Raw genomic sequence first — 22160 nt, 5'->3', positions numbered from 1 at the left:
TGTGTGTGTGCGCGCACACACACACACACACACCTTGAAGGTCTCTTTAAACCTTGCAATATTTATAAATGTTTCATCTACATTTTATAAATGACATTATTATACCATGTTACTTATGGTTTCCTGTGTGTAAGGGCACATCACAAAACACGTTTTAGACATTTATTCCCTAAGGATTTTAAAACATTCATTTGAGGAACAATGCACAAAATTAAGGATGAGTTATGAAGGTAAGAGTGTATTGTTGCTCAGTGCTCATTTTATACACTTGCGTGTTTATAAACAATCCCTCTGGCAATTTAATGTGCTTGAATGTTCTGGGGGGGGAAAAAAACCTAATCTTTTTGAACTACTAGAACCTAAATGGATATAGGAACTCACAACATGGCAGTTGATTTTCAATCAGTATCCAGTGAAAGAAACCACCTGATCTTTTGGAAGAATTTTTGGTTTTTCATATAATGGAAAAAAAAGATCAGATTATCTGCTGAATCTGTGTTACATAATAGTATATTACTATACATATTGTCTACATTATGCGAAATGCACTTTTATTTATATTTATGTATTCATAAATGTATATAATACTATAAAGATGCAACTTTTAAAGCATATGCAAAAAGGGGAAGTGTGATGGCTTTAATGTCCAGCCTTAACCTCTGACTCCCTCATCCTTGTTGTTGTATTTGCTCTTTGGGGAATGGGGAAAATTCTTTAGAGAGAGAGAGAGAAATCTGAGCTACTCAGTTTGCCTGTTAAAATAGCCCCATTAAGAAATGGCTCCATCTTGAAAATTTTTGGAAGAACTGATTTTCCAGTTGAGGAACTGATTTTAAAACTTTTATAATGTTAAACCATAAGAACCAATTTAATAACAAAATCAACCTGTCTTCAAAATGCCAACCCCCTCTCCCAAAAAACCCCAAACCAAAACCTGGTTTGATGTTTAAAACTTTAGTTTTGCAAAACAAGCTAAATCAAAGAAAATTAATCTTAATTTTAAAGTTGGAAGACTATCCTGAACTGAAAAGGTCTTAAATCCCACTGCTGTTTTTTTAAATTCTAGCACCCTGTGCATGAAGTTGACAAATTAACGCCATGATCCTGTAGTCAGATCTGCATAGGCAGGTCGTCTTTACCTGCATGGAGTTCTCTTTCAAGACACTGGGGATCTGTTTGGACACTGAAGTCTACCCATGTGGCTTTGACTGCGGGATCCAAGTCCTAAAATGTCTATTACTTTAAAACTGCTGAATGTCTTTCTTCTAATGTCTTGAACCTTACACCTTGAGCTATGTAAAAGTCAAGTATGATGTCTTCTTGCTTAAAATATTTTGACTTTTAACAAACAAACAAAAAAAAAATTAATACGATAGGATATCTTGGCCCCTTTCCCTCCCTCCCTCCCTAGCCATGCTTGTATAATTTTAAAATAGCCAAACACATTTTGCTGAAACTTAAACTTAAAATACAAATAAAAATTCTCAGGGATGAGACAGAACATGAAAATTTCAGTCCCAAAAGAGGGAGCCTTGGCAAACTAAAGAAAATAGGGCTAAACTGGATAAGAACAGCACCTTTAAGTAATAGTATGTAAAGGTGCACATACTGGGTTGTGGTACTGAGACAATAATAGAATTTAAAATTAAGGGAACACTGACAACTTGGGTGGGTTTTAATTTATTCTTGATCACCCTTTTAAATTATATATTTTGAATTAAAAATAAAACTTTAAAAATAAATACAGATGCAGGCAAACTTGTAGAAGGGTGAGAGACTCAAAGGCGATAAGAGCTCATGCCCAGCCTTGTTTCCAGCTCCCCTTTTCTGTGTACGCACATCTGCCTGCTACTTGTCCGTTCAGCTCTCTTCCCGTTACTCATCACCATACTCCAGCAAGGTGTGAAGAAAGGCACTTTCCATCACCAAAAATGTAATTGACTGTCCACAAAGGTGCTGTCAAATATATAATGTAAAAGAGACTTCAAATATATTTTTCTCAAATCTTGTGGTTATGGTATTTTTAGTAGTCACTGATAACAGTAATGGGTGCAAAAATTTCCACATGGACATGGGACTTTTTCAAACTGATAAGTGTCCTATTAGGGGCAGAATTTATCTGTAACATTTAAATATCCTTCCTTTTGTATATTTGTGTACATCTACACTTACCGAGGGTCCGGCGGCAGGCAATTGATGTTCTGGGATCGATTTATCGCGTCTGGTTTAGCCTCCCTGCCGCGTCTGGACCCGCGGTAAGTTCGGACTAAGGTACTTCGAATTCAGCTACGTTATTAACTTAGCTGAATTTGCGTACCTTAGTCCAAAGTGGGGGGTTAGTGGGGACCAGGCCTTTAAGCCAAAAACCACACTGTCATAAATATTTTGTGGCTGTGAATTGAATTTTTTTGAATGTGATTGGCAAATTGTGATATTACTGAACTGAAGGAAAATAACTTCCTGAATAAAAGGTCTTGAATATTTCATTATTTGTTTCTGAAAGCATGATCAGCTTCAGGCAACACATTAGATAATTTTTTTTACTACTGAATTTTAAATTGAATGGAACTCTAATAGTACAGATGTCTTGATTAAAATTTCGGTAGCCATTATAAGCTCTGTTTTGCAGACTTGACATTTGTTATGTTTATTAAAATCTGCTGTTACTCAAAAGGTTTTAGTTTATAGCACTGCCATTTTAGACTTCATCTTTTTCATTTGTAGGATGGAACAAAGTTTATTTCTATTGGAGCGCTGTATTCTGAGCTTGTGGCAGTTAGCAGTAAAGGGGAACTTTATCAGTGGAAATGGAGTGAATCAGAGCCTTATAGAAATGCACAGGTACTGTACATCCTTAAATCTATCGTTAAAATAATTCTGTATGTATGAATTTTTATAAAATAATAACCTCTTTTATGCTTTCAAAGAATCCTTCATTACATCATCCACGAGCAATGTTTTTGGGGTTAACCAATGAAAAGATAGTGCTCCTTTCTGCAAATAGTATCAGAGCAACTGTAGCCACAGAAAATAACAAGGTATGAGATTCTTTTCTTTGTTGTTGAGTTCATGATTAAACTTCTGGGGGTTTTTCAGCCGCTATTTTGCTCTATGAAGAATAAGTAAACCAAAGTCTGCAGCTATAAGTCAGTAGTATAAATTAATTTCATTATAAAGATCATATTGAATAATCTTTGTTGACGGGTTCAGCTTTCATAATTGTCTTCTTTTGTACTATAGCAATTTAAATCAAAAGCAATTCTGAGGTCTTTCTGTGAGCAAAGATTAAAAGGTAGTGCCAACCTCCAGGGACTCTTAAGCAATGAAAGGCTGTCCATCTTATCAAATTGCCAAAAACTTAATTTTTTATTGCTGCGCTGAAATCTAAGGTTAGAGAGGCCTAATTCTGGAATGGAGTTGGAGTTGTAGCAAAAAATATTAAGGATTTAAAGATTTTTGAGCTCCAAATACAGTAAAACAGTAAGTTTGTTTTGACCAATAATAGATGAATCCCAAAAGGTATAGAGTTCAAATGCGGTTTGGGTAAATATCCAAATTTGATGAAATCCTTTGACAGCAATACCCCTTCAGTGTTTTGGTACTTTCATTTTCTGGCTGAGACCAGAACTGGAAGGGAAAATTATCCAGATAGATCAAAACTTTAAAGGGCCAGTTCTAAAACTGGAGTGAAGGTTGGGGTGCTGATACTTTCCCCAAACTGATTATGCTGAAAAATGTAAAGAGTTTGTTTAGGATGCAGTGTTGTTTTTTTTCCCCCTCCCCTTCCTTTTAGGTTGCTACCTGGGTGGATGAAACTTTAAGCTCTGTAGCTTCTAAATTGGAACACACTGCACAGACATACTCAGAGCTGCAGGGAGAACGGATAGTTTCATTACACTGTTGCGCTCTTTATACCTGTGCTCAGCTAGAGAACAACTTATACTGGTGGTAAGTATATATGGTATTGAATAATTAGTCCAAAAGTATCTGCAAACCCATTATAATGACATGCACTGCAAAGAAACTTCATGTTATAGTTCTAGTGATGAAGTTCTGTCATGAATACTATCCTTGAGGGAAGTATTTGAATTATTGCACACTCTGATTACAAAAGAGGAAAGATATTGTACCTAAAGCATTGGACCTGGTGGGAATAAAAAGATCTGGGTTTTATTCCTGGCTCTGCCACAAACTTCCTGTGTGACCTTGAGGAAGTAATTGAAATTGTCTTTTTTTTTATTTTGTAAAATGGGATACTGTGATACCTTGACATTAAATTCATTAGTATTCAGATAGGATAGTGATAGAAAAGTTGATTAAAAAAAATTATTATAGACTGGTTTTGCTAATGGTGCTGTGAAACATAATGAACGCTGTAAAACTGATACCACTTTTGTACTGTAGCTGAGGAGCAGTTATATAATACAATGAGGTGCCACTGACTGAGGTGTCCAGGTTCTAGACATGCCTATAAAGATATACTTTCATCATTGGGTTCTGATGACTGACTGCATAGAGTATGAAAGCCTTACTAAGAGCTGCACAATTTAGGACATTAGACTGAGACTGTGCAATATAGATAATGAAGAAAATTGTCTTGTCAAGTTGGGTTGTCATCTGCAGATCCAGATAATAGAGTTGTTCTTATAGGGAAAATAAATGCTTGTTGGCTGAGTGTTTTCCCCCGGCGTTACGTAGTTTCACAAAGTAGTTTTAATATATGTTGTACCTTTCAGGCCTTTTCAAATAATATAGAAAACAAACTTACCTGTGTATGGTGTCATTTTTTCTCCCGTAGTGCTCTGTGGCTAGAATGTTAGTCAGTTTGATTCACAAACTATATTGCTGGCTTAAATGCATGCTGAAAAATTGGATGAAATAACCCCCCATAAATTGCTGAAACATCGTTAAAACATTTCTATTTGTAAAACTTCATTGAGTTTTTAAAATGTCAAGTTTTCTGGACATAAAAAGGTAGAAGTTGATGATTTTTCCAAGCATGTAAAAAAAGAAAATACATTTCTAATTACAATGAGTTGACATGCATATCAGTGCCCACCCTGTTTTATCTGTGCTTCACTTAAGAGTTATGCAAAATCTAAACAAGACTTGCTTACAGTGGCAGGGATCTCAAGTAGCTTTTGTTATAATGGGGTTAAATACTCACTGACCAATTATTTGCAAGCACTGAAAGTTTGAGATACTAAATATCTTTCTGATTGGCTTCTGGTCAATCTTTAGCAAATACCCCCAAACAAAATCACAGCCAAATATATGAGGAAACTGTGTTTTACTCCTAATTTTGAAATTTGGGGCAGAGCGGTGGTAGAAATCACAACTTTTCTGATTTTTTTTTTTTTTTCTCTTGAGTGTAAAACCAACTGTTTAGTAATGTCATCGTGAACACAGTTCATTCTAGAGCATCATTCAGCATGGCAACCAGTAAACCACAACTTTGGGGGGGACCTGAATACTGTAAACTTCTGCATGCCTTATCTTTTTTGAATAATCAGCCCATTGTATTTAAGAGGTTGTTTGGTATACTATTGAAAAATTAACTATAAATTTAATTATCCTGCAGGGCCAATCACTACTTAGGTATGTTTAACTTGAATATTGATAACCATGTATTTGTCATCTGATTATGGAGTCATAAGTGTCTATTAATCATAAGTCTTTTTCCAAAAAAATTGAAATTGCTGACAGGCATGGTAGAGAGCATCCCATGCTGTTTATACTGTGGCTAGGCTATGGTATAAAGGTGTCTTCTATGTAAATCATATTATCTAAATAAAATTGGCTTAACTCTTTGAAAACCACACTTTGTATGAGTGTACACACAGTTAACCACCTCTAGCTTTATAGTCTAAGGTTATAACTTGTCTTGCTAAAATCAAGGTAAGGGTGTTAAATTGATCCAGCTACAACTCAAATGAAAATCCTAACTCCTTTAGGGGTGGGAGAAAGTATCTAGATGAGGAAAAAATATGATGACTTGGAAATCACACTTAGGCCATGGCCACACCAGGACAAAGTGTTGTTTAACCCGTGCTTTAAAAAAAATACAGTCTCACAACACCACTCTTTTCTCCAGTAAAGAAAAGGCTGTAGGCTTTGGGAATTGTTGCCAGTCATGGTGAGGACAGCCTCAGTATGTTTAGGGACTGATTGCCAAAGAGAGTTGGTATTTGCAAGTTAATTGTTTTTGCATTTCAAGAAAATTGTTTCCAGTTGTACTTGTTACCTGATTTACCCTTGGTGCATGTATCCTTGCTACTATCCAGAGCTGATCCTGGCTTTGAGTACAGAGTAGAGCACTAAAAACCCATATACAAAAAGCTCTTGTGGTGTTTACGTAGAGTTCCAGTGGGGAGAATATTGTAATTGCTTCTCATCCTCAATCTGCTGTGTTGTCAGGCTGGTGTGACAATGTAGTATTTTAAAATATATTTAAACAACTTCACCTTGTTCTTTTGTTGAGCTAGATCCAAAATGCCATTATGATCAGATGACTTGAAATTGGCCCCTTTTTCCTGAATGTATCTCTATATAGTGCAAATTATATCTGCATTAAACATTGAAGGCACTGCAAGTGGTGTTCCTTCCTTGTTTCTTTAGCAGAATTTCAAAGTGAGTTTGATTCTATATTCTATATTGTGGTATAGAAAGCAGGACAAAAAGTTTAGATTTTTAAATAGCATGTTGAGTTTTCAGTACAGGCAGTTTAAAAAAAATTGATTTGTAAAGTGAGCATTTTGATATAAGTGTTTGAGAGTGAGGTGGAGTGAATATGGGACAGCAAGATGTCACTTTTGCTGAGGGCTTTTGGCAGAGTTGTGTTTTACCATGCCTTCCATTTAAGGGCTTGTTTATACACTACCAAGTTTTGTTGACAGAACTTATGTTGACACCCAAAAGTCGACTAAACAAAAATCGCCAAAGAGTATTTGCTACCTCTGACAGATCATGTCCACATTGGGGACACCATCATCAACAGGGTGAGCAATGCACCGTGGGTATGTATCCCACAATGCAGTGTTGTGGGAAGGAAGAGCTGATCGCCCCGCATCTTGGGATTTTCTCCAAGTTCTTTCACAGCCCCCTCAGCTGTGGAGAGCAGCATCATAGCAGCTCTGTTCTACTCCCCCTTCAGCAGCAGTCTGCCTGCTGCTGTGTTCCTAGTGCAGGGCAGAACAGGAGCATTCCAATGATTTGCTCTTTGTTCCCCAACTGGAGCAGCACACAGATACTTTCAGGAGCTTTGAAAGGGGAGGGGCACGTGCCTGCAGGCAGCAGAGATCAAAACACTGAGCAGAGCAGTCAGGGCAGGCATTGTGGGATACTGGCAGAAATCAGTTCTGTTAGGGTGACCAGACAGCAAATGTGAAAAATCGGGATGGGGGTGGGGGGTAATAGGAACCGATAGAAGAAAAAGACTCAAATATCAGGACTGTCCCTATAAAATCGGGACATCTGGTCACCCTAATTTCTGTTACCGAAACAATCAGCAGTGTCTACGCTGGCTCTTTGTTGACAATAAAGGGAGGGGAAAAGACAAAAGTCTCTCATGGGGTGGAAGTTTATTGTCGACACAACTGGGCGTTTTTCATAAGAAAAATCCCATTGTTGTGTGTATGCTCTTGCTGTTTTGTCACCAAAAGGCAGTTTTTGGCAACAAAACTTGCCAATGTAGACAAGCCCTAAGTTGTAGACTTGAGAAGCTCAAGACACTTCTTTTGTAGTTCTTGGTTTAATAATTTGTTTTCTTTCCTTAGGGGAGTAGTTCCTTTTAGCCAAAGGAAGAAGATGCTAGAAAAGGCCAGAGCAAAAAATAAAAAGCCCAAGTCTAGTGCTGGCATCTCTTCAATGCCAAATATCACAGTTGGCACGCAGGTAAGTACAACCACTGTATAGTGAGCTGTCTTAAGTGTTTTGGGAGGGGGATACAGTTGTCAAAGAATATCAGGCGCCATTCTCCATGTACACTAAAGCCTTGTCTGTGCACAAAAGTTGTATTACTTTTACTATAGTGGTATAGTTAAAGTGCTGCAATCCCCTACGTGTCGATGCAGTTATGCTGGTATAGCTTATTCCAGTAAATTTAGAGGAACAAGCTGTCACACTTCCAGTTAACTGCACCTCTGACCGCTTCCTGGTATCCCTGAGGGCACTCCACTTAGGTGACGGATAGAGGCCTGAGACCTGTCGCAGGATGGGATCCCATGATCCTTTCTTCCCAGACTGGGGACTTAAGCTGCAAGTTTCTGCAATTTATTGTGATTATCTCATCAGGTGTGACTTTAGTTCAGCACCTGCAGTCCTGTTTCAGGGACAATGACCAGGTTAACCGGTGGTCAGACAGCTCTCATAAAAAGTGCTAAAGTGCTGTTCATTCAGAATAAAAGCATTACAAAGAAAACATCTTATATGCATGTCTGGTGACTGCCTGGTCAGTTAATCTCCCACATAGGGACCCTAATAGGACTAATGTACTTTAGGCCTTTTCTGCAGGGCCTGCCTCTCTTGTTCACAGTCTCATGTTTGTTCTTGGTTTGAGTGTGAGTGACTCCTCTGTTCATGGCTGATATTTTATACCATTTCAAGTTCTTTGTCTCCCAGGCCTCTTACCAGGTCAAACCAGTATATGCTACTTCCCTTGAGGGAGATGGGGACGAAACTTCCACAGACTTGTTACTTGTTGTTTCACCGGTGAGGATTAGCATCAATTATTCCTCAGTGACTTCAGTTCTTGCAGAAAACCCTTTAGTTCACCTGTTGAGTCAGGAATACAAATAACATTTAAAATTGATGCAGCTGTTTTTGAGTATTCCATGTGCCCATAACATCTGTCACATCTCAATGCAATAGATAAGGCCCTACCAAATTCATGGTCCATTTTGGTAAATTTCACGGTCATAGGATTTAAAAGATCTTAAATTTTGTGGTTTCGCATATTTAAATCTGAAAGTTACTGGTGCTGTAACAGTGGGGGTCCCAACCCAAAAGGAGGCTCTGAGAGGGTCAGAAGGTCATTGTTGGGGATGGAGTTGTGGTATTGCCATCCTTAATTCTGCACTGCTGCTGGCGGTGGTGCTGCCTTCAGAGCAGCCCAGCAGACACCGAGCTCTGAAGGAAGCACAGAAGTAAGGATGGCAATTCTGTGAACCCTCTACAATAGCCACATTTCTCAGAGGAGACCAGCTTTCACGGTCCCTGACACGTTTTTCACGGACGTGAATTTAGTAGGGCCCTAGCAGTAGCCTTTGAATATTCAGTGTTTCCAAAGTATCACGTGTCAAATAAGGTATACCAGTATAAGGCATCTTTATACCGGTATAACTACATCCAGTGAAGGGGTTGTATAGATTTTACTACTTTGTTTAGAAAAGTGGATTAAAAAAGTAGAAGGGTACAAAATCAACATGGCATACACGTTGAATAGATTTAAAAACTGGCAAACTCTGGGTCTCGAAATGTAATTGTAAATAGGAAATCATTATTGAATGTCTGTTTCTGGGGGGGTCCTACAGGGATCAGTTCTTGGCCCTATGCTATTTAACATTTTCATCAATGATCTGGAAGAAAACACAAAATCATTATTGATAGAGTTTGCAGATGAGACAAATTTGGGGAGTGGACAGGTCACTGGTAGAGGCTTGGATTGTTTGGTAAGCAGAGCACAAGTAATGTGTTTTAATGTGGCTAAATGTAAACATGTGTCTAGGAACAATGAATGTAAGCCATACTTATGGAATCTGGGACTCTAGCCTGGGAAGCGGTTCTGAAAAAGATTTGGGGGTCATGATGGATAATTAACTAAACATGAGCACCCAATGCAATGCTGTGGCCACAGGGGGAAATATGATCATTGGATGTGTAAACTGGAGATTCTCGAGTAGGAGTAAAGAGATGGTTATGCCTTTGTGTTTGTTACTGGTGCTGCCACTGCTGGAATAGTGTCCAGCGTTGAGGTCCACAATTCAAGAAGGATGTTGATAAATTGGAGAGGGTTCAGAGAAAAGTCACGTGAATGATATTAAAGGATTAGAAAACCTGTCTTATAGTGATGGGTACAAGGAACTCAATCTATTTACTAGAGCTATTGATTAATTGCAGTGAACTCATGATTAACTCAAAAAGATTAATTGTGTTTAATGGCCGTTTTAATTGCACTGTTAAACAATAGAATACCAATTGAAATTTCTTAAATATTTTGGATATTTTTCTACATTTTCAAATATTTATTTCAATTACAATACAGAATACAAAGTGTACAGTGCTCACTTTATATTATTTTTATTAAATATTTGCACTGTAAAAACAATAAAGGAAATAGTATTTTTCAGTTCACTTCATACAAATACCGTAGTGCAAGCTATTTATTGTGAAAGCACAACTTACAAATGTAGATTTTGTTTGTTTGTTACATACTCTGGGTTAATTAATAAGTAAAAAGTGATTTTATTAAATACAGAAAGTGGTTCCAAGTAATAGCAGACAGAACCAAGTGAATTACTAAGCAAAATAAAATAAAACCATGCAAGTCTAAGACTAGTATAGTAATAAAACTGTATACAGATAAAATCTCACCCTCAGAGATGTTTCAGTAAGTTTATTTCACAGACTGGATGACTTCCTAGTCCTGGGCACAATCCTTTCCCCTGGTACAGCCCTTGTTCCAGCTCAGGTGGTAGCTAGGGGATTTCTCTTGATGGCTGACCCCTTTGTTCTGTTCCACCCACTTGTATAACTTTTGCCTAAGGTGGGAATCCTTTGTACCTCTGGGTTCTCACCCCTCCTTCTCAATGGAAAAACACCAGGTTAAAGATGGATTCCAGCTCAGGTGACATGATCACATGTCACTGTAAGACCCCAAGCCTTCATTCCTTCCAGCCTGACTCACAGGAAGGCCTGCCTGCAAACAGAGCCATCCACAGTCAATTGTCCTGGTTGATGGGAGCCATCAAGATTCCAAACCACCATTAATGGCCCACACTTTGCATAATTACAATAGGCACAGATCCTCATCCTCTCCTTACTGGTCGCCAATGAGGGTCTGTCTGCAGGCTCAGGCATCTACAGCTCCACCCTGGTCACCGGGAAGGCAATGGTTCAAGTCGGAAGGGGAGTTCAGCTCCTCACTGATAAAAGGCTAATCGCAATCGGTGCGCCTCCTGCGGCAGCGGCATGGAGGCAGGGGCAGTGGCCTGCTCATTGCCAGTATTGGAACCCGTGAGGTGTACCTGTTATGCTGGTCTCGTACTCCCACTGTTCCTCCCAGGCCACTTCAGACAAACTGCTTTTGGCACAGCTGGCACCGGAGTCAGAGCACAGTGACGAATCCAATGTGGGGGCGACACAGCAAGCCCTGATGCCCAAGGAGCTGTCCCCAGATGAGCAAAGGGATGCCGCTCTTCCCCCGTGATGCAGTTGTCTTCGTCATCTCCGGATGAAGGTGACAGGCCCCTTGCAAAATGAGCAGCCCACCCGATGACTTGGAGGTCAACCTGAACTTGGAGGTCAAGGAGCTAGAGGAGGAGTCTGACCTCTTTAATGTCATACTCTTCTCCACCCCGGCCCGGGTCCCTTTGCCCGTCCACCCAGGGGTCCTGAAAATTGTTACGTCTTTGTGGAGACCCCCTCTTCCGTTCCACCTTCCTCTGAGAAGGCGGAAAAGAAGTACTATGTCCCGGCAAATACTTGTATACCCACTTTCCAGCGCGGTCCCTGGTTGTGTCCACCATCAACAAAAGGGCCAAGCGAGCAGCACACAGAAAAATAAAGATGCCAGGAGGCTGAACCTATTTGGCAGGAAAATGTATTCAACAGCCAGCCTGCAATTTTGGATGTCTAACAATCGGGCCCTGCTAGGCAGGTACAATATCAAACTGTGGGACTCCATCAGCAAGTTCAAGGAGGGCCTTCCACAGGAGTTTGCCACCTTGGTGGTGGCGAGAAACGCTCTCCAGATGGTCTGGGATACTACAGAGTTGGTGGCCTGGGTAGTTACCTCTATGGTGGTCATGAGCTGCAGCTCCTGGTTGCAATCCTCTGGCCTGTCCCAGGAGATGCAGACTACCCTTCAGGACCTCCTGTTTGAGGGAGCAGGGCTCTTCTTGGAGTTGACTGAGGCACAGCTCCACGGCCTTAAAGACTCCTGTGCCACCCTCTGTTCCTTGGGCCTGGAAACCTCTCAGTAGGTTAGAAAGCTGTTACATCTCCCGCCTCCTCCGTTGAGGTCCTGGAATGTCCCCCAGTCCAGCTCCTACAGGAAGAAGGACAGAGACAAATGGTTTAAGTGGCTGCACCCTTCGTTTTCCCATTCCTCTTCCCAGGCTGGTTCTTTCAGAGGCCAAAGAAGCCAGAAGCAGGCATTTTGAGGACCCGGGAGATAGGTATGCTGCCTTTGACTTAAAGGATGTGTATTTTCATATTTCCATTTTCCCGGGGCACAGGCATTTCCTCCGTTTTGTGTTGGACCACCGCCATTTTCAATTCACGCACTGCCCTTCAGTCTCTCGTCAGCCCCAAGGGTGTTACAAAGTGAATAGTGCCAGTGGCTACTTACCTGAGGCACTGAGGTGTGCAAATTTATCCATACCTTGACGACTGGTTAATTAAGAAAGGGCCGATCCCAGGAATCAGGTGCAGTGTCCTCTCGATCTGGTTTGCTCCACCAATCACGACCTGCGGTGGTTAATAAATGAGAAAAAGTCAACCTTAGTTCCAGCACACGGATTAGAGTTCATCAGAGCAGTCCTCAACTCTGTTCAGGCCAGGGCCTTCTTCCCTCAGACCTGGTTCCAGATCATGGCGGACCTGATCTTGTGTGTGTAAGCCTACCTTCTCACCGCCGTTCATGTGTGCCTGCAGTTGTTGGGCCACATGGTAGCCTGTACTTGCATGATCCGACATGCACGGCTCCACCTCAGGCCGCTACAGGCATGGCTGCCTTCAGTCTGTGTTCCCAACAGAGACAGCACAGACCATGTGGTCAAGTTCCTGGAATACATCCTGTTATCACTTGCATGGTGGAAAAATTCTGCATCAGCGTTGGAGGGAGTTCCGTTCGTGGCCCTCTCTGTTGGTTACCCTCGTCTCTGATGCTTCGGACCTGAGATGGGGAGCCCACCTGGGCAATCTCAGGACGCAAGGTCATTGGTCCCATCTTGATCGTTCCCTACACATCAATGTCAGGGAACTCAGAGCAGTCCGCTTGGCCTGCCACGCCTTCCTACCTCACTTAAAGAGCAGGGTGGTCCAGGTCCTGATGGACAATGCAGCAGCTATGTTCTATATCAATAAGTAAGATGGAGCCAGTTCATCTACCCTTTGCCAGGAAGCCCTCAGGCTATGGGACTTGTGTACAACATGACATCCATCTCATAGCCACACACCACACTGGGGCCAGGAATGCCTTGGCAGATCGCCTCAGCAGGACCTTCTAGTCTCGCCATGTGTGGCCTTTCCATCCAGAGGTAGTCAGCATCATCTTCCAGAGGTGGAGTACTCCCCAGGTGGATCTGTTTGCGTCCAGGCACAATAGGAAATTCCACATTTTCTGCTCCTTTTGGGGGCTCGACAGAGGCTTCCTGTCAGACACTTTCCTATGCCCGTGGTTGAGGTGGCTCTAATGTACACCTTCCCCCTAGTTCCATTGATCCACAGAGTCCTCATGAAGATCAATTAGGACAGGGCGAAAGTAATCCTCGTAGCACCAATGCTGGTTTGGCATGCTATTGGACTTCTTGGTGGCTGCTCAGTTAAAGCTACCGCTCCGGTTGGATCTGCTGTCACAAAACCATGGCAGTCTTCTGCATCCGAACCTGGCGGCGCTGCACCTTACGTCTTGGCTGCTGCATGGTTAAATGCAGAGAAGCAGAAGTGATTGGCTGGTGTCCAGCAGTTCCTGTTGGGCAGCAGAAAGCCCTCCACCAGAGCGACCTACCTGGCCAAATGAAAGCAGTTCACTTGTTAGACCTTGGGTAACATAAGTGGGCCTCGCTGCAATTGATCCTGGACTACCTTTTGCATTTTGGGGGGAGGGATAGCTTAGTGGTTTGAGCATTGGCCTGCTAAACCCAGGGTTGTGAGTTCAATCCTTGAGGGGGCCACTTAGGGATCTGGGGCAAAATCAGTACTTGGTCCTGCTAGTGAAGGCAGGGGGCTGGACTCGATGACCTTTCAAGGTCCCTTCCAGTTCTAGAAGATGGGATATCTCCATTTTTTTTATTATTATTATTTATCTCAAGCTCCAAGGCCTGTCCCTTTCAACTATCAAGGTCCACTTAGCTGCTCTCTCAGCCTTCCATCCGCCCCTTGAGGGTAGGTCAGTTTTCACCCAGGACATGACTACCAGGTTCCTCAAGGGCCTCGAGCACCTCTACCCGCACGTCAGGGACTCGGTCCCTCTGTGGGACCTGAATCATGTGCTGTTGTGGCTCATGGGAACCCCCTTCGAGCCTCTGGCTTCCTGCTCTCTCCTCTTCCTTTTCTGGAAAGTCACGTTGTTGGTTGCAGTAACATCTGCCTGCCTGGTCTCTGAGATTAGGGCTCTTACCTCAGAACCGCCCTATATGGGTTTTACAAAGATAAGGTCCAGCTGCAGCCACACCCGGCTTTCCTGCCTGAGGTGATCTCAGTTTCATACAGGCCAGAACATTTACTTACCTGCTTTTTTTCCAAAGCAGCATAAGTCAGGAGGAGGAGTGTAGGTTGCATTCCCTAGATGTCAGGATGGCGCTAGCCTTCTACATTGAAAGGACTAAGCTGTTCCGCAAATTGGCGCAATTGTTCGTCATGGTGGCCGACAGGATGGAAGGTTGTCTAGAGCCTGCTCAAAGAATTTCTTCTTGGTTCACTGCCTGCATTTGCTGCTACTACGATCAGGCAAGGATGCCTCTGGCAATCGTGACCGCCCATTCAACCAGAGCGCAAGCCTCTTTGGCAGCTTTCCTAGCCCAAGTGCCTATCTAGGACATCTGTCAGGTGGCCACCTGGTCGTCCATCCACACGTTAATGTTCCATTACACACTTACCCAGCTGGCCTGGGGCAATGCTGGTTTCGGTGGAGCAATGTTGCAAGCCGCAAGTCCGTGAACTCCGAGCTCACCTCCAAGGATACTGCTTGTGTGTCCCCCTAGAATGGAATTGACATGAGCAAGCACTCGAAGAAAAATGGTTACCTACTTTTCATAACTGCTGTTCTTCAAGATGTGTTGCTCATGTCCATTCTGTTACCCGCCCTCCTGCCCCTGTGGCAGAGTTGCTGGCAAGAAGTAACTGAGAGGGCATAGGGTCGTCGGCACTGAATATACTGGCGCATGAGCGCAGCACTCAAGTGCGCGACGCAGCTGACCCTATGGAAAAATCTGACTGTGCACATGGGCGCGCACGCACCTAGAATAGAATGGACATGAGTAATGCATCTTGAAGAACACTAACATGGCTACCATTCTGAAACCTGTCACCATGCATTTTTTTTGTGTTTTGAATTTTAACTAATTGCACTCTACAAATTCACTAGGAGTATAGAACAAACAATACAGATGAGGTAGCTTAATCTACAACTGTTTTATTTCTTTAAAATTTATGTACATGAGCTTTGCCCCAGGGGTAGCTATTTGTCCATAATTCAATTTGGATTGCTTTAAAAAGTAGTAAAGAACGTATTATGGGCTGTAGGACTAAACACTTGATGTACTCTACTGAGAATACTGCTTTATAAGTCATTCAGTATTAGGCTCTGATCTGGCAAATGCTTAGTTTACTCATATAAGCATTTGCCAGATTGGGGCCTGAAAAGGTCTGAAAACAACCTAAGACTCTCAGCATCACGTGCTGTGTGATTATGATAACTGTGCTAGTCACACAGCCAGAACAGCCTCTTTCCAAGGAGCTGCTGCTTGGTCCTTATTGACTCCCCAGGGGAGGGTGGCACTCTTCTAGGAACATTTTTTTCCTAGCATTCTTTTCTGAGGCTGGCCCTTTAAGGTTATAGTTACTTGGTAAAGTCGTATTTGAAATGGCCGTTTTGCAGCTAGCAACTGCTGGTTGCATCTGCACCTATTGTGTCCACTCCTCCCCTAAAGTTTTCCCTTTCTAATTGCTGAGGAAATGAGACACTTTCACAGAGATATATGTATGTTCAATGTTTGCTTGTACTCTTATCTGAATCAATATCATTCTTTGTCTGATCTTACATAGAAATATTCATCTATTTCTAACTCTTGTCTGTAGGTGTGCCTGAGAAATAATCCCCTTTATCATGCTGGAGCTGTGGCTTTTTCAATTAGCGCTGGAATTCCTAAAGTGGGTGTCCTAATGGAATCTGTTTGGAATATGAATGATAGCTGTAGGTTCCAGCTTCGATCACCAGAGAGCTTGAAAAACATGGAGAAAGCTAGCAAAACTACTGAGGCAAAGTAAGTGCACTAAAAAGAATCTGAATGTATTTTTGGAGTGAAAATTTACTAGTTTGGTGTAGTATTAATTGAGATACCGATTAATTGATACTGGCAATCATGAGTTTGCATCAAACTTATATGAAGTTTCTGCCAGACTCTGATGAAATTAAACAAAATCCCCATAGTTTCTGCAGGCTGCTGCTGCTGTGAGATCTTTCCGGACGTCACTGATGGAGATTACCTGGCAAATAACTATTTCAGTAAAATGGATTATTTTAGGGGTAATGAGTGAGTGACACAAACCACTTACATAGTAGAACCTCCACGTTATGAACACCTCGGGAATGAAGGTTGTTTGTAACTCCTGAAATGTTCCTAACTCTAAATAAACGTTATTCTTTCAAAAGTTTACAATTGAACATTGACTTAATACAGCTTTGAAGCTTTACTATGCAGAAGAAAAAGGCTGCTTTCCCTTCAGTTTTTTAGTAGTTTACGTTTAACACAGTACTGTACTGTATTTGCTTTTTTTTTCGTCTCTGCTGATGCCTGATTGTGTACTTCTGGTTCCAAATTAGGTGTGTGGTTGACTGGTCAGTTCGTAACTCTGGTATTTGTAACTCAGGTTCTAGTGTATTCTTTAACATTAAATAGATGGTGTTAGAAACATAGCAGCATATGAGAAAGAAGACTGTCTTGTGAAGAATCTCAGGATAACTGAATCTAAAGGAGGAATTATCAGTGATAGGGATCAGGGTAGGCAGGCAAGCAAACAGAGACATGACAGTGCCACTTGTTGAAACTACTAAACCATTAAAAAAAACTATTATTAAAAAAAATAGACTTTGATAGGGGCGTTATTGGTGATTCCAGTGTTCTCTAGTATCAGTAGGATTGCTTGATGTGAGAGGGAAAACAGACTGTTGGGATAACTGAGTTGTTAATGTCAGGCGGTCTGACTAAGAGACCATAGGGTTACTGAACACCATATTTATGCTTCAGTCTAGTTCAGCCAGTAAATTTTGTTCTGGAATTAGAGAGAGGAAGAGAGCGGCCTATTTACCTATTGGGTCACTTGACTGTGCTCATCTCTTCTCTTTACCCTGCTCACCTTGAAAATCAATACGTTAATACATTTTTTTAACTTCATAGTACTTATTTGAAAACTTCCAAAAATTAACGGACTTGATCATTTTTGATAAGGTCTTGAGCTTGCCTTAGCGCATTTGTTGTAGAAGTTTGTAGTTGCTAAATTGTTTGGGTGTTTCTTCGGTTCTTAATCAGACCCTTTTCTGAAAAGTTGACATCTGATAAGTAGTTAACCTAATGTCCACTAACAACCAGAAATTCACCCTTGTCTAAATAACTTCTTTCAAATAAAAATTTAAGGCCATTGGATAGGTGGTGCCATTTTTCTTTCTCCCTATGGTACCTATCAAATGACCAGCTCAGCCATTACTTCCTCCTGGATAGATCAACTGATAACAGCCAGATGTCACTGCTCCCCTGGCCGCTCCTCACAGCATTGGCCACTACTTTTTCCTTTGTCCTAATGCTGTTCAGGTCAGCTGTTTCCACTACCATTCCTCTTTCCCATATCCTCCTCCTGCTTTTAACTGTCATTTCCTCCTCAGAGTGATCACTAGTATAGCTCAGATGTAAAGAGTGAAGGTAATCTCTAGGGAAATTCAGTAAAACGGTGGTTTTCAACCTGTTGTCGGCAGACTACACCTAAGATTTCCAAAGGGGTTCACTCCTCCATTTGAAACTTTTGTAGGGGTCTGCAAATGAAAAAAGGTTGAAAAATCACAGCAGTAAAATAAGCAAGAACATTCAAGATAAAGTCCTCATAGTTTCCAGAGGGCATTAGTCCACTTTTTTGCAGGGGGACCCCTTATTTTTTTGAAATACATTTACTTTCCCAAATAGGAATAATATCTTTTAATCATTATTGGTGAGGGACTGAAATTGCACCATATCTGTTACAATTAAAAGTACATACATCTGCATAGACTTATTATATAATTTTGGATCACAAATAGCAAGTTAACACAATTTAAAAGAAAAATGTCTTGCTGATGCTCCGTTTTGAGAGGTGGTAGTTGACTTGATGGTATTGCTTTTAGTTTGTTACTAAATTGATGTATTATATATGATTGTTTAATACATGTGACCATATTTATTGCTTTAGCTTTTATTTGCTTTTGGCTGAATATCATTTCCAGCTGGTGGTATTGCTTGGCAAAGCAATAAATGATGCTCTTATGTACTGTATATTATAGTAGGAGATTTTTAATTAGGTAAATTTATTGATATTTTTAACAGAACATGGTTGCTAGCTTATAACATCTTGTTATAACTTGACATCACACAATTGAGCGGGAAGGAAAAAACAATCCCAAAGGGGTGATTCAGTTACTTTATCAATTAGATAGGTTGTTGAACATTTCACTTGAGAGCTTTGAATTGGTGATGCCAAAATATAAAGGAAAATACTTGGAAGTGGTCAGACCTCAGCTAAGGAGTATGGGGTTGAGCGAAATCTGGAGTGTTTTTTATTATTCCATCTTAGAGTGAGACTCAGATTTATTGGTAAAGCCTGCATTTTCAAATTGCCTAAATGTGCGTACATTTTAACTGCAGGCAAGATGTTGCTACAAGTGTTTGAAACTATGGACATTTAAGCAACAGGAGTGTTATGTGAAGACTGAGACTCTTTTGTCTACTGTGTTGTTTCATAGTGGTAGTAAAATTTTACTTGAACAATTATGTATTTTAGTAATCTGGAAATTGCTTCAGTCTTGGTACTAATTATATTGTGAAAAGCTATGTTAGGGTTACATCCAGCTTCCGTTAAAAAGTCCTGTTAGCCCTTGGATAACTCTGACTTGAAAAGACTGGTTTGGCCTGAAAATTTTCACTTACTCTTAAAAGCAAGCTGTTTTTGTTAAATTGTAAGAAAACTGTCAAACTATTTTGAGTTATAAGACACTTTAATAAATAAACACCTTTCTCTTCTTCCCACCCTATCCTCCCAAATTAGTTCACATTTGGGGGTGTTTTAACATTCCAAAATGTGGGATTTCAACTCTCCATTGAGAACAATTTTACAGCTAGACCCTGCGTAAGGAACATAGCATCATCTAGACATTATAACTTTATCCTAGTAGCTCTATAATGGGATATGTTAAAAGCGTAGAAATATAGATTTGTATTAGGGTTTTTACTGTTTCATTCTAAATTAAGAAATCTGTTTAAGTGTTCGAAAAAAGAAAAGTATTTTTAGCTCTTACACAAATTACAGTGTGAAATGCTTGGCTAGAATAGCTTTTTTGTTCAGCAAAACAAGCCCAAGAAACTGTTTGTCCAAACCTTGAAATAGACTTTTCATTCTGTTAATGGTTTTTTTATAAATATAATTAAATTCTTAAATCCTAGGCCTGAAAGCAAACAGGAACCAGTGAAAACTGAAATGGGTCCACCACCATCCCCAGCTTCTACCTGTAGTGATGCATCTTCAATTGCAAGCAGCGCATCAATGCCGTACAGTAAGTTTTACTTTAATAGTGCAGTGTCTATATAACTGTTACAGATGCCTTGCTTAAGTTGAATTTTGCATAGGTCAGGAACGTATGCCCCATAACTACCCCCCCCCCCCCCCCCCCCCCCCCCCCCCCAAAAAAAAAGTAAAGAAAAGCTTACGGAACTTTTTCTGTAAGTGTGGATTTTCGTAAGTCAGGTTTGCGTAACCGCAGAGCATTTGTATTTATCACAGTTACACTAAATCTATCACGATGTATGTTTGGTTTTATTTATCTCTAGCATTGAAGAGTGCTCTTGACAAGTAATTTAAAATCAGTAAATGGGAGATGTCTTATGAATAGTGTAGTTAACAGAAATCTTTGAAAATGTAACTTTCTGACTGGCAAAATGCATTTTGGCTCTTCTATCCTAACTGCAGTTCACTTAAAGACTACTGTGAAAACATTTTTTAATCCACTGATGCTGAAAGTTCAGATCTGCCGGTGTTCTTCTAATGTAGAATTTATTAAAATAAACAGTGGGCGTTTAGTGCTGGTACTTAAAGTTAAATATAGTAAATTTCAGTCATGAAACTTGTTGTAGATTTATACAAAAGCCAATAACTGTATGATGTGTGGTAGAAACACTGTAGTTAGTTGTACAGAGTCTTCCATTATAACCATTTTCTTACGTTTAGAACTTCCTGGAATGAAATTTTCCATGCTCGGTTTCAACCTAGAGTTGAGCTGGTTTTGAAAAATTGAGTAAAATCCATTCTTCAGTTTTTGAAGTGTGCAAGGGTGGCAGAAATATACCTTATGCACTTCCAGATTATTTTAAGACATTTCTGTGTATTTTGCTCAGGCATCTTACCCAGGGCATGCTTCCAATTGGTTAGTCTTTCTCTGAGGACCTTCTTACACTCTTATGTGCATATACACAAAGTAATAGTTTTAAAAATTTAGAAGTTCAGTATTGCACATATGCTGTAAAACTGTTTACTTGCATCAGTAGTTCTCAGAATACCAAATATGCCACATTAAAAACTCAAAGCACTTGTCCCTACCACACCACCTTTGTGACTTTTAATCAGTATAGCTATTCTTATTCGGATACTATAATTTCAACAACTTCCTCATTTTGACCCCTGTCCCTCCAGTTATACACATACCAGAGTGTACTGAAGGGTCACATAACTACCTAGATTAGAGAACTTTAGGTTCAGACCTACAATACTAATTTTGTTACAGTCAATATCTAAATAGAAAGCTTTCAAAATAGAAAACTGTTTTATAGATCCGTTTTGAATGCAGCAACTGTTTTTTGACTTAAAAGACTTCAGGCCACAATTGTCTGTTTAATCTTTCAGTGTTTACATAGTTATGTTCCAGCTATTAAGACCCCATGTTTTCAGCCTGTGCTTATACGTTTGTGTAGAATTTTAAAGCTATAAGTGCAGGGCTATAAATGTGTGGAGTTTAGAAATCTTTTTCCTGTTTCTTTATTTAAAAAAAATACGAAATCATATGTTAATATGAACTCTTATAATTAAGGAAGCAAAAGGCTTCATACTAATGTTAACTCAGCCATGTTACACTACTAACAAGAATACAAACGTGAATCTTAACACTTGCTCTTCAGATGTTGATCTTTAATACAAAAATATGACTGCCATGAATACATTGCAACCCAGGTCCAAAATGGGTAATACTGTTTTATTCATCTGTCAAATATTGGCCTGGGCTAGTTGGGAGAATTTTGCAAGGCTGTAATAAATAATGCAGCATATTTAACATGTCTGAATTAAGGATCTTATGCTAACTTCAGCTTTTTAGGTCCTTTTTCATAGTTACTGTATCATTACAAGAACAGTTTTTTGGTACCTTAATACTCGGAATCTTTAACATATGGAATAAACAAACATGCCTAGGAATGAATTAACATGACTAAGGAAGTCATAGCTTTAATAGACTTTTTTTAGTTTCTTTTTGTTGTTATGGAACAGCTTTACTGTTTGGTACAGATTTATTAGCAAAACATTTATGTGGCATTGAGAAATTCTGTCATGCTACTCTGACTTCAGACAGTGTTTGACTCAAACTAAATTTTACTTCTGATTTAAATTTTGATTTGAATAATGGTACGCTTTTGCAAAGTGTGAGTGTTAGGCATAAAGTAAGATCTTGATGAAATGTTTCAAGTTTGGGGTTTTTGGTACTTATTATTTTGTTG

The 22160-nt window shown here is 40.2% G+C and overlaps 1 protein-coding gene across 10 annotated transcripts in view; it reads left to right on the top strand.

Annotated features, from left to right (window-relative positions):
• The window catches only part of UBR5 (ubiquitin protein ligase E3 component n-recognin 5), a 142022-nt gene that overhangs the window by 49622 nt on the left and 70240 nt on the right, over positions 1–22160 (top strand). For 9 of the 10 annotated variants that reach the window (XM_034763408.1, XM_034763414.1, XM_034763411.1 and 6 more), the window contains exons 10-15: positions 2725–2841; positions 2928–3038; positions 3794–3948; positions 7776–7893; positions 16240–16424; positions 19845–19954. In XM_034763408.1, the coding sequence (XP_034619299.1) occupies positions 2725–2841; positions 2928–3038; positions 3794–3948; positions 7776–7893; positions 16240–16424; positions 19845–19954 (796 nt within the window). Of the gene's footprint in view, positions 1–2724; positions 2842–2927; positions 3039–3793; positions 3949–7775; positions 7894–8691; positions 8710–16239; positions 16425–19844; positions 19955–22160 lie in introns of those variants that run through there. The other variant, XM_034763416.1, reaches the window with a different exon arrangement.

The sequence above is a fragment of the Trachemys scripta genome, chromosome 2 (assembly GCF_013100865.1).
Source record: "Trachemys scripta elegans isolate TJP31775 chromosome 2, CAS_Tse_1.0, whole genome shotgun sequence".
Taxonomy (NCBI): domain Eukaryota; kingdom Metazoa; phylum Chordata; order Testudines; family Emydidae; genus Trachemys; species Trachemys scripta.
The sequence above is the reverse complement of the archived record's forward strand: the minus strand, read 5'-3'. Positions and strand labels throughout refer to the sequence as shown.